The sequence below is a fragment of the Phyllopteryx taeniolatus genome, chromosome 1 (genome assembly GCF_024500385.1).
Source record: "Phyllopteryx taeniolatus isolate TA_2022b chromosome 1, UOR_Ptae_1.2, whole genome shotgun sequence".
NCBI classification, from domain to species: domain Eukaryota; kingdom Metazoa; phylum Chordata; class Actinopteri; order Syngnathiformes; family Syngnathidae; genus Phyllopteryx; species Phyllopteryx taeniolatus.
The window spans coordinates 3,407,295-3,419,241 of NC_084502.1; the positions used below are offsets into that span (position 1 = coordinate 3,407,295).

Here is an 11,947-nt window from a genome sequence, read left to right on the forward strand (position 1 = left end):
TTATTGCCATTTCAATGACTTTAATAAGCAAAATAGGAAACATTTTCTTCCGAAAACAACCTCCTCAAAAAAAAATAAGACATAAACAGAAACCAGCCTGAATGGAACAGTTCAAATTTAAATGTTTAACTATTATTCATATAAACAGGATTGAAAATGTATCCCCATCATGACAAAGTACATGGAAATGCTGAAAACAAAACAACAACCCGCTGCTGCAGTTTCAGTTCGATTTCAACACAGTTGAATCAACAAAAAGGAAAAAGATTGATAAAATGCATGACTTTTCAACAATAGTTTCAAATGCAAGCACCATGCTTATTCGATATGATCTGACAGTCTGTTAATTTAAATCATTAAAATAAAAAAACTTTATGTAACTATGCATCTGGCCAGCAGAACCAGAATCATCAAATAATAATAAAAAAAGGTGAAATCAACACGTAGTAACATATCAACTGTTTTCATTTTGAGCATTTGCACCACCTGAATCCCGTTTTTTTCACTGACCTGCAGAAGAAAAAAAAAACCAAAAAAAACAAAAAAATTCAGGAAAACACAGCGCTAATTGACAAACTTTGCATCACAACATCTCACAAGAAATATGTTGCAATTCAAAATATCATTTTCAATCACTGACGCGCTGATGATGCTGCAGGTGGCTGTCAATCGAAATGAATATTTGTTTTGATTCCCGGTCATAATTAACCAAATCACACGTTCATATTTTGGGAGGAGAGGGCACAAATATCGCGGAAAATTTGAAATATTAGTGACTGTCCAAATTTTCACCCTGAGTGTGTTTGTTCGTGAGAAAACTGATAACTTGTAATTTTGTAAACTGCGTCATGACCTCCCGTAAATGTCATTAAAGCATCATATTGTCTTCCTGGGGGGAGTGGGGGGGGGGGGGGGGGTGTCTGTGCAAAAGTCAAAATGAAAACTTGCAACAATAACAAAACAAAAACAAAAAAAATCATCAATCATCATACAAAAGTGCACTTGCCTCAAAGTTTGTTGTTTTTCTTTCTCTCTACAAATTCAACTGACAAACATGGAACAAAAACAAAACAAAAACAACAAAAAAATATGAATAATTCACTCCTCTCTCAATCAGTCCCGCAAATGAGAAATGATAACTGAACATCAAAATAAATGAGAAACAGAAACACCAAGAAAGAAAGAAGTTCAAACCAGCCTCCTCAATCTTGTGCACTTTGCGGTTGCATAATATTTACAAGCCCAAATAAGCCCCCCCCACCCACTCGGCATATGACGCATATGATGCTGCACAGGCAGTCCTGCTGTTCTGTCCCCGCTGCATATCTCGACCCCCCCCCCCTTCCCCCCAAAAAAAGAAACAAACAAAACAAAAAAACTATATAGAGAAGCGCAGATCAACAACATGCTCTTATTAATATACACGAGATGATGAAAGTACAAAATAGAAATTATTACCATACATGTCCAGCATGCAGGATTAATATTTAATGCGAGTTTTTTTGTTGTTGTTGTTGTTGTTCGTTTCTATACTGGAATATAATAACCAAGCAGGCAATAAATCAATGAGATGTTGCATAAAATGTCCTCCCCAGATTTGCATAAAGTGGAGTCTTGCTTCTTCTTCTTCTTCTTCTTCTTCTTCTTCTTTTTCTTTGTGTGTCTGTTTGTTTTCTTTTTGGAGAGTTGTCCAGACGCCAGGCCTCGTTTTGCTGTTCCACCATTGAACACCATTGATTCTGTTGTAAAAGTTGTTTGAGCCTCAAAAGAGGGTCAAAGTTCATCAGGGGCGATGTTGTTGTTTTTGTTTGTTTGTTTTCTTGCAGGAGGGAATTTCAAAATGTTCTCCGCGAGGAATTTGAATGGACAAAGATGCTGGCGCGACACCTCAGTGGACGGCTGGATGGAAAGGTGATGACAGAATTATGATATGACGCAAGGGCTGCGTGGATATAATTGCCAGCCCGCGACGGTTTGGATCAGTCGATTTGTGTTCGAGGTGGACGCTGTCGCTTAGTTGTTGTCGTCAGGGTGGGGGGGGGGAGACACCAAAAAAAAAAAAAGCAATTGAAAGCCCACTCACATGAAGAACTCTGGCGAGGAGGGGTTGTCGCTGGTGGAGCCCGCCTCGCGGAAGCCGCCGCTGGGCCCCGAACCCGAGCCCGCAAGTTTCTCGCACTTGAGTTTGTAGGCGTCCCTCTCTCTGGCCAGGCGTCCGATCTCCGCCTTGAGCTGCTCCACCTGGTTGATCAGCTGCGTCTTCTCGTTCTCCAGCACGTGCTTCTGCTGCACGCGCTTGAACCTGCACGACTGCGCGTAGCCGCGGTTCTTCAAGGTCCTGCGCTTCTGCTTGAGGCGGATGACCTCGTCCTTGGTGAAGCCGCGCAGGTGTCTGTTGAGCTCCCGCACCGACATGGACACCAGCTGGTCGTCGGAGAAGCGCTCCTCCACGCTGAGGCCGCCGCCCGCCGAGCCGTGGTGCGCCGCCGCCGACGGGCCCAGGTGGCCGTGCGGGTGGTGGTGGTGGTGGTGGTGGTGGCGGTGGTGGTGGTGGTGGGCCTCCGGGGACACCGGGGACGGGCTGTCGGGGTCCTGGCTGTTGCCGCCACCGCTGCCGCCGCCGCCGTGATGGTGGTGCTGGCCGTGCGGGTGGCCGTGCAGCTCCTCGGCGTGGTGACCCATGGCGCCCGCGTACGGGTGGTGGTGGTGGTGCTGCTGCTGCTGTTGCTGCTGCTGCTGGCCGTGGCCGTGGTGGCCGTGGTGGCCGTGGTGGTGATGCGGACCCCTGAAGCCCTCGAAGGCGCCTTGCTGCTGCAGCTGCTGCTGCTGGACGTGCGGAGGCGCAGCGTGGCCGTGGCTCGTGGCTCCGATCAGGGCCTCCACCGCGTCCTCTGGGGTCAGGCCGAGGGTCTGGGGGTCCATCTGCTGGTGGTAGCCGCCGCCGCCGCCGGGCACCCAGTACAACTCCTCCAGGTGGTTCTTTTGCTCCGCGGGGCTGAAGCTGGGCGACGAGGGCACCGAGCTGCAGGGCGTGCTGATCGGCGTGGACGACACGGAGCCTTGCGGTTGGAGGCGGTTGCACTGACGCACTCCTCCGCGTTCCAGGCCGGCCAAAGCCTCCTTCTTGACGTCAAACTTCATCAGGTCGAAATCGTTGACATATTCCAGAGCCAGAGGGCTGCTGGGTAGCTCCGGGCCCATGCTGAGCTCTGCGCTCATGCTGCCGTCGCGACTCTTTTGCAGGTACGCGAAGGAGCTTGCGAGCGTCGCCAAAACGGACTTGGGAATCAGCGTCTCTTCTCGCCTTTCTTCTTTCACGCAATCGTTCTGTTGGTTCATCCGGCGCTGCGCACTGATTTGCTGGAGCGTCAAACACCTTGAGAAAACGAAAACAAAAACAAAAGAAAAAAAAAAAGTACAGGAGGGGGGGGAAGGAAAAAAAACAACTTTCAGACTAGAGCTCTCTGCTCACTGTTTGCATCATGTAGACTTCTGCTGTGGCAGTGACAACCAGGCAGGAGGTAGAACGAAAGCGAGCGGCCTCGGTGCGCGAGGAGTCCCCTTCAGTCGATGTGCATTCACAAAACTTTCAAAAAAAAAAAAAAGACGTCAAGAAGAACGGGAAAGAAATGCCAAATTTGCTCGCAGGGACGCGCACCAGTCCTCGTTGCAACTTGTTGGTGGTAAGTCCTCCCTTTTCTTTTTTTTTTTTTTCTTTTTCCTCCAGGAAAAAAAAAGAAGAAAAAGAAAAGGAGCAGGTGAGCCGATGAAACGGGGCGTGTGGTTTTCACAGAGAAGCAGCTTTTGTTCCAGCTCTGCACCGCAGAGATTTGACGCCACTCTCCCTCTCTCGCCCTCTTTCTCTCTCCCCTCCACTCTGGTATCCAGCAGACTGCGCTTGGAGCCAGCCCGAGCTTTATGCTTATAGCGCGCGGTGACGTGCGCCCATAGGCGGGATCCGGGGCGCGCCAGCCTCCAATGGGAGCCGGACCCCGGCTTGAAATAGAGGAAGGGGAAGAGGAGGCGGAGGAGAGCCGGGAGCGCTCTCGGATGGCCGCTGCGCAGACGGTCAGCTGACCCGAGCGGAAGCTGGGACCGCGGCGGCACATTTACGCATTCTCCAAGGCGCTCCGAAAGACAAAACAAAAAAAATGTCATTTCTCAAGTTCACAACCAAAATTTGGATTCCGTAGCAACTGAAAAGTCTGTGCAAACTTCGGACTGCAGTCGACTCCTTTGCTGTTGTACTGCGATGATTTCTCGGGCAGTCGCGATGCTTCTTGACACTCACTGAAGACCAAATAATGAAGCACAGTCATGTACGCAAATATAATATCGTCCCAAATGACAGCATCAAGTCACCGACCACCACTTTGATTATTGCCATACGTTTCTATCCATCTGCATTGTGCGCACTCAATTTGGGGATTTAATGAAGACGTCTATTGAGTGTCGTTGTTGTCGTTCGGAGCGTGTGGCGCTTTTTTTTTTCGTCACGTCAGCGCTGTGAGGCCAAAGGAGGCTCAATGCTGCCCCCTGGTGGGAGACACGAGCGCCTGCGCAGGCGCACGCAACGATCGCGCACTTTCATTTCTTTCTGTCTCCGATTGATCTCTTCGCGCTTATTGCGACTGGGGAACGGGTGACATCTTGCAGCGTCATGACGTCACGTCAACAATGACAATATTTAGGATGTGCGCGCACGCACGTACACACGTGATGCGGGGCCTCCCTGCAACAAACTGCGCGTAAACAAGTCAGTGATTTGTATTTATTCATTTGATTTGACAGCGACGAGTATTGCGCACTTTGCTACTTAACTAATTCCGCAAGACAAGTATCCGTTTTTTTTTTATTCCATTTGTTGTGGATCGGAATCTTGTTTCTTCGTCCCTGTTTAAATTGCGCGCATACATAATTCAATCGCCGCACATGCATTTTATTCAACATGACATCGGACATTGTGAGAATCATTTATGGAAATGTACGTATAAATAATGCATGCATTGCCATTTCATTGTTATAACCACGACGACAGACATTATAGAAATGCTCTTAAATACATTCTGTATCATCTGTGATAATATTTTGTTTTGTTTTTTTGTTTTTTTGCAGAAAATGTTACAAATCTCAAAATGTTGTCATGAAGACACACCGACACAATTCATTCTGCCCTCGTTACGCTTCACAACGCAAAGTGATGCACAGACAGCCCAGATAATATCATAATCATCCAAAATGCAAATCAAGAGCATGAAAATCATTCTCCTTTTCTTTTTCTTTTTTCTTTTTTTTTCTTTTCTTCCCGGCACCTGCAGCTGCGGGCGAGCGTCGCCATTCCCAAAACTCCCGGAGAGCATCGCACCGAACCGAGCATCCCTTGGAACGTCCTCCCCGGGGCCAGGCCTCGCCGGCGGCGGCCCCGTGAGGCGGTCCTGCTCCCTCCCTCACCGAACCACAGCCCGGCCGGCGTCTGCAGACGCGTGCGGGCGAGGCTGGAAGCGGATCTTCAAAAACGTTAGTGTCAGCATCATATCGGCGGTTAATGATCTATTAAGTGATGTGTGTGCTTCGTGGGCAGCGGGAGAGGAAGAGAGGAAAAACAAATTGTGTCGACGCTTGCTTCTTCGCCCTCCTAATGAGAGTCCCGTCCTACGGATTTTAGGAATGAATAAGAAGAAATGAAATCCGCCTTCAAATGTTGCATCGAGCGCTGGAGGCTGCGGAGGCTGCGGCTCACATTCGACGTCTCGCGTCCGAGCGGCTCACATCTCCCGGAACGGGGAGGCCCGCCGCACCCGGGCTGGACCACCGACCGGGGTGGCCACGATTCCGGGTTCGCCTGCCACGCCAAACCTTTTTTTTCCCCTCTTCTTTCTGTGCACTCAACTGGAATGGAGGATGTTATAATTGCAAGGAGTTTTTTTCCCCACTCTTTTTCCCTCACTTTGAGTGTTTTTTATAAATCATCGTATTATTATTATTATTTTTCTTTTTTTCTTTTTTTTTTTTTATATGGCCGTTCACCGCGAGTCAACACCCGGAGGAAGCCGAGTTGCAAGGCCGATCGGGGACGACGACGAGCCGGCGCTCGCGCAGCAGCTTTGACGCGTGTGAGATCTAATTGACAAGTGGTAAAACTTTTGAATTATTTCGTCGGCATAATTAACATACTCGAAAATATGAATGATCCACCTCACGTTTAACTCCGTGCAAGGATATTTTTTCATTCACTTCAGCAACACATGCAAGTTTAACCTCCTAAAAGCCGAGTTGACTTTTTTTTTTTTTTTTTTTTTTTTTTTTGCATCAGCGTTTTAATTGGCCATTTACAGCGTGCACTTACTCAGGCATTCTTGTTTACTCCAGACAGATCGACTATCTCAGCGAAAACATGCATTATTAAGTCGCTGTCTGTGTGAACAGGGAGAGTCCAGTTTGCAGTGAAGGAAGCCAACAGCCGCGTCACACTTAATTGACGCGCACAACAAGAGGTGAGATAAGTGCAAATTCGGTCACACTCATTAATATAGAAGGAGTGTTAATTGAACAGTGAAGATCATTTTATCTTCTTTTATGTATATATATATATATATATATATATATATATTTTTTTTTTTTTTTTTCCAGGCACAGCGATTGTGTGACATCAGGGTGGTTTCGTGTTTGCGTGGCCGCTCTTGGTTTATTTTCTCGTGGCTGGGCGCCCCTGGTGGCACGTTTGTGCCTTGCTCGCATTTTCATGACGAGCATGGATTTAAACTTCACTACACCACTTATATTTGTGTTTAATTTAAAAGACAAAGCGAGGGCCGAGGGGGGTGTAAAAATTGAATGGTATAATTGTGGGCCTTTTGTGAGATTAGATGTCTCCGATTGGCATTCTTTAAATATAACAAGTAATACGTGTCACACACCTATTGGCTTAAAAAAAAAAAGTGTCTTTTGCTGTGGTTCTTCCGTTAATGTAAATTACAATATTTGCATAGTCGTTTGGCTTCTTTCCAAGTAGTTTATCGTGCAAAATCATATGCATCGGGTTGTTCCCGAAATTGGGGGTCGTGCCAACACAGAAGGCAAAGCAAATCTGACGATAGGTCACATCCTCCACAAGTTGCATCAATACTGAGAACTTCAGAAACAATCTGGGAAACTATGTACAGTCCTATCATGATTTCAATATTCAATGATGATCATTAAAAAAAAAAAAAGACAGTAATGGCTAATGTGCTGTCAAGGCAAAAATCCGTCCAGAAAGAATGCATCCCCCTCTGTGTTTGCACCACCAGGTGATTAAGATGATATCAACAGGAGGCTTTAATGGCTTTTAAATGGCCGACTGCACTACGTGACGGTCAGAGTTTTTCTTTGTTCACGTCTGGATCTGACACAACTGAAGTGCATATGAAACTTTGTCCATATAGGCACGAGCCGACTCCGGACGAGTTTGCGCGTGGGCGCTCCGTGAGCGTGCGGCCGCGACCGACACGGAGGCTCACGCGGGCGAGTCGTGCGGCACAAAACGTGTTCAAGGCTGAGAACCGCGACGATATAGCGTTGAACTGTTTTTCAGTTTTCCTGATTTTTCGGGTGGGGCGCTTGGGCGTCCGGCTTCCACGACTATGTAAGAACCTGAGCTAGCCTGTGACGTTGTTAGCTTACAAGCTAGCTGGTGGCTAGCGCCTGTCGTGACCCGGTGCGATATATTCCAGCCACCGTATGCTTTAAGTGGATCTATTTCAGTGGCTAAAATATGTAAGCATGTGTACAGGTATAGACATAAAAAAAATGTTCCAAAGACATAGTATCGATTTTTCACCGAGCGGACACGCCCACAGCATTTGAGAGTGGAGATAGCCGCTTTATTTGTTTTGCATTTTGAAGCCTCATTTTCTATATTTGTAAATCAATTTGCCAACACGCGTCCCTGCGATGTGAAAAAAAATGTAGACGATTTTCACTTCCCCTATTTTTTTTAGTTGTTTGCTTTATTGTTTTAGTTCCTCACTCACTGAACCGCACTTTCACACCACAAATTGACAAATTGTGCTCTGGTTCTTTAATATTAAATGTTTTAAAGATGTTTTGAGCCTACTTTTAAATGTTTTATGAAGGGAATTTTAGTCAAAAATAGACCACAATAAAACGCGTACTAAAGGTCAAAGGTCAAGAAAGCACCACTTTTAATCATTATTTACACTGAAAAAAATATAACATAGCTGTCACACTTAATATCTATCTATCTATCTATCTATCTATCTATCTATCTATCTATCTATCTATCTATCTATCTATCTATCTATCTATCTATCTATCTATCTATATATTTTTTTAAAGTTTAAATTGTTGAAAATTTGTAGTTTGTGATTTAAATATATTTTTCTTACTTTACGATAATTGAAATTCACAGCTTGGCACCAAACTGAAATTTTTCATTTTGAAAGGAATTAATTGAATTGAATGTAATTTGCGTGTGCATTGCACAATTAGACAGGAGGAACGGTGTTGACATTGATAAGCAAGATGAATAAACTTTGCATTTTGGTAACGTTACAGTCAGTTTAAAGTCACCTCCTGGCCTCCGGACTCTCTCACCCCTCTCCTGCGGCCCTGGCCCCGCCCACCCCGGGTCATTTATCATGGAGCGGGAGGGGAGCCTACGGGCCCGCAGGCCCCTGTCAACCCCTGCAATCGCCTCTTTGTGGCTCCCAGCAAACAAGTGTCGGATCAGCAAAAGTCTATTAAAGCCCGGTGGGCCTTTCTCAGCCAATTGGGTCCGGGTCAGTGAGTCGCTCTCCCGGCTGCTCCGAGAGCTCTTTTGTGTCGCCGCCGTTCGCTGACACAAGATTAATGATTTTTAGCAGGCACTTGGTTCTTATTCGCAGCGTTCTACCCCGTTCCCCTCTCTTTGCCCCCTCTTTGCGCCGCTCGTAATGCCTCCCTTCAACCCATTTCTCATACGCCTTCTTATTTCTTGTTTTTCATCTCACTCCCCCCCCCCCCCTGCCCGCTAACCCAATCAATGCTAAGCGTTTGCGTCTTCATTTTCTCTGGTCATTATGCCTCCAGCTGATAGCCGCTAATGCCTAATGAATCTGAAGCATGTTGATAACCAACTTTAAAATCCACATTACAACCATGGCAAGCCTTCCTCGCGGCGAGCCTCAAGAGGCTGCGAGTAATTTCAAATCTTCCAGCCCCCTTTCACCAGTTCCATGTTGGTCATGTTCTCAGTGTTGTTTCCAGTAATCACTGCAGGTTAAGTGCACGTCCCGGAGCCCAGCGGAGGCAGCTCTATCTCTCACCTGGGACATGACTCAGCACAGCTCGGGTCATCCGGCCATTTCCCTGACCGCCGGACCACACCCGGCCTACTCTAAAGCCGCAGGAGCGGCTCTCGTGTTCACTTACATCATGTAATGCAAAGGTAGTTTTATTTACCGGCTGATCGTTTCCTGAAACGCAGCCTCAGACCGGCGTCTACAACAATTTAACATCCACGGCTGTTTTTAACCCACTCACAAATGGACTTGGATGTACTGCAGCCTACAACCTCATAAATACAATTCATCAATTCAAATACCAATAAGGGGGCACTTGTAATTTTAGTTATTGAGTGTTGTTGCTTTGACATAAAAAAAAAAAACACTATCATGAAATCCTTGTTTATAAATTTGAAAAGCACTGGAAAAGCCACATTTACTTCTAGCTAGATAAATAGATAGATGCACAATCCAATACATATTACAAATCTACCTTATACAAAGCTATTGTTGTCACACTTTCAGAGAGCTATTTAACTTTATTTTAGTTTTTTGTTTGTCTGTTTATTATTGTGGGTGGAGTCTGCAGTGGTGTACAACTGCAGTGGCCGATCCGGAGAGGCATTCCCAATAGTTACGTCTCATTGTTCAATTAGAAAAATACTACAAACACTTTGCAGTATGACGCATTCAACAGTTTTACATCTGTTGCGCACTAAAACCACAATAAAAACATTGCTGAATGCATCAATTACCATCAATGATGCAGTGGCGTGCAAAAGGGGGAGGGCGGGGGTGGGGGTGGTTGGGTGGTGTTGGGGGCACCCAAACAGCAATCTCCCTTCCTGATACTTCTTAACCAAAACTAAACATCTTCATTGATACAGAATACCATTAACATATATAGGTGGACCCTTGGATAATTAATCTGTGCTGTGTGTTGTGTTTATTTCAATTTTTTATTTTTTTTTTTTAGCAAAAGTGTAAGTGAGCTCTTGTCTGTTTGAAGTCTGACTGGATGAACCAGTCCACCTGCCACCGTTCCCTTTTCTGATGAATCTTCTCGCCCCGTGCGTTTGTCGGCACATGAGCTTTCGTGGAAACGGTTACAGATTGGAAGACGCCGGCGCGCTGGCAGTTTGCATGATTACTCACACAGATAGGGAGAGACCACGGGCTGAGCAATCTGGGAAAGCCGCCCTCCTACACGCTGTAGGTACACACATAACCACGCACACACATCCCATGCGGGTTATTCATTTCTAAGGTTGGCAATTCACTGCAACGTACCTCCTCCCCTTTACACGTGAGACTCAAACTCGCCTTATTGTTAGCAGATTCTCTCTTGATTTGTCCTAATATATCATTTATCTGTTAAGAGTCTTGAACAGGAGCCTTTTTCTTTGCTTTGTCGGATGAGCGACAGAGCCGTGGTGAAATGGCAATGGCGATACATTTCATCACGCAATGTTTGCAGAAAATAGATACATAAATGTAAGTGTGCACAGCTTTCTAGTGTGTCGTGTGTGATTGTGTTTGATTCCAGGTTTGCTGCTTTCATAGCTTTAACACTGCTTTTTTTTTGTATGCACGAGTTTACGCGTTTGTAGCAGTATGTATTACTTGTGTGTGTTGGGGAGGTGTTCGGTAAATAAATCTGTTTGGGAATTGGGGGTGCACAGATGAAATATGGTTCCAGGGATGTGGAGCAATGTGAAAAACTCGCCAATGCCTGGGAATAACAAATCTCCTGATGTCGCCTTCCTGCAAAATAAATACACTCCCCACACAAGTCATCCATCTGGGCTGCGAGTCGCAGCGAAGATGCCCCCAATACATCCCCGACACGCACGCACACACTAGTTATACAGTATTTATTTGTTTCATTCAATGAAAACTGCTGCAAAGACATTGCAATGCGTTATTAGAAGTACATATTTTGATTCGGCCACCTCGGCAGGAAGTTGTAAGCTGGAATGGTGTTAGCAAGGGAGTGAATGAAGAAAGCCATATTCTACCCAGAGATGTTTACACATATACATGCACAAGCACACACACACACACACACATTTATCCATCCATCCATCCATCCATTTTCTTTACCGTTTCTCCTCACTAGGGTCACGGGCTGCCGGAGCCTATCCCAGCTATCTTCGGGCGGGAGGCGGGGTCCACCCCTAACCAGCCGCCAGCCAATCGCAGGGCACACAGCAACAAACGACCATTCGCACTCACATTCACACCTGCGGGCAATTTAGAGTCTTCAATCTACCGACCATGCATGTTTTTGGCATGTGGGAGGAAGCCAACTAAAATGCTATATATATATATAATTATTTTTTTTTCTTTTCACTTTGAGCTCTGCCGCTTTCTGTCGACAAATGAGACAACCTGTTCAATTAATCGATTTGGTGCATTAGGAAATAGCCACAATGTAACTGTTGACTTCACAATATAGCTTTGATATTTAGTTAGGAGCTGTTTCTTGGCTGTAATAGGTCAAAAGACCAAACGTGTGCGTGTGTTAGAGTATTTTAGTGTGTGCAAGTGTGTTCTGGTTAGTGTGTGTGTGTGAGTGTGTGTTAGCTTGTTCTGAGTGTGTTTGCATGTTAGCGTATGTTTGTGTGTTTTGTGTGTTTGTTTGTTCCAAGGTCACACTGTGCTAGTATTAGGCCCGCTTGTTT

The 11,947-nt window shown here is 45.9% G+C and overlaps 1 protein-coding gene and 1 long non-coding RNA gene across 3 annotated transcripts; one reads left to right on the top strand and one right to left on the bottom strand.

Annotated features, from left to right (window-relative positions):
- mafba (MAF bZIP transcription factor Ba) lies at positions 1-3,906 on the bottom strand. 2 transcript variants are annotated; one of them, XM_061752867.1, is made up of 3 exons: positions 3,473-3,906; positions 2,084-3,376; positions 1-1,899 (listed from the first exon to the last, which is right to left on the bottom strand). In XM_061752867.1, exons 2-3 carry the CDS (start codon positions 3,337-3,339, stop codon positions 1,836-1,838), a joined length of 1,320 nt encoding a protein of 439 aa, XP_061608851.1. In that variant the 5' UTR covers positions 3,340-3,376; positions 3,473-3,906; the 3' UTR covers positions 1-1,835. The 2 variants fall into 2 exon arrangements, with proteins under 2 accessions (XP_061608851.1, XP_061608768.1); XM_061752784.1 differs by having other exon boundaries at positions 2,084-3,906.
- Positions 3,907-5,529: 1,623 nt separating this feature from the next.
- LOC133467742 (uncharacterized) lies at positions 5,530-10,773 on the top strand. Its single transcript, XR_009785315.1, has 4 exons — positions 5,530-6,134; positions 6,427-6,494; positions 6,631-9,427; positions 10,240-10,773. It is a non-coding gene; the product is annotated as an uncharacterized LOC133467742 (long non-coding RNA).
- Positions 10,774-11,947: the final 1,174 nt, after the last annotated feature.

Coding starts and splice junctions, on each gene's coding strand:
- mafba (XM_061752867.1), bottom strand. CDS start 3,339: ATGAACCAACAGAACGATTGCGTGAAAGAAGAAAGGCGAGAAGAGACG. Junction 1,900..2,083: donor TCCTCGCCAGAGTTCTTCAT/GTGAGTGGGCTT, acceptor CTTTCCATCCAG/CCGTCCACTGAGGTGTCGCG.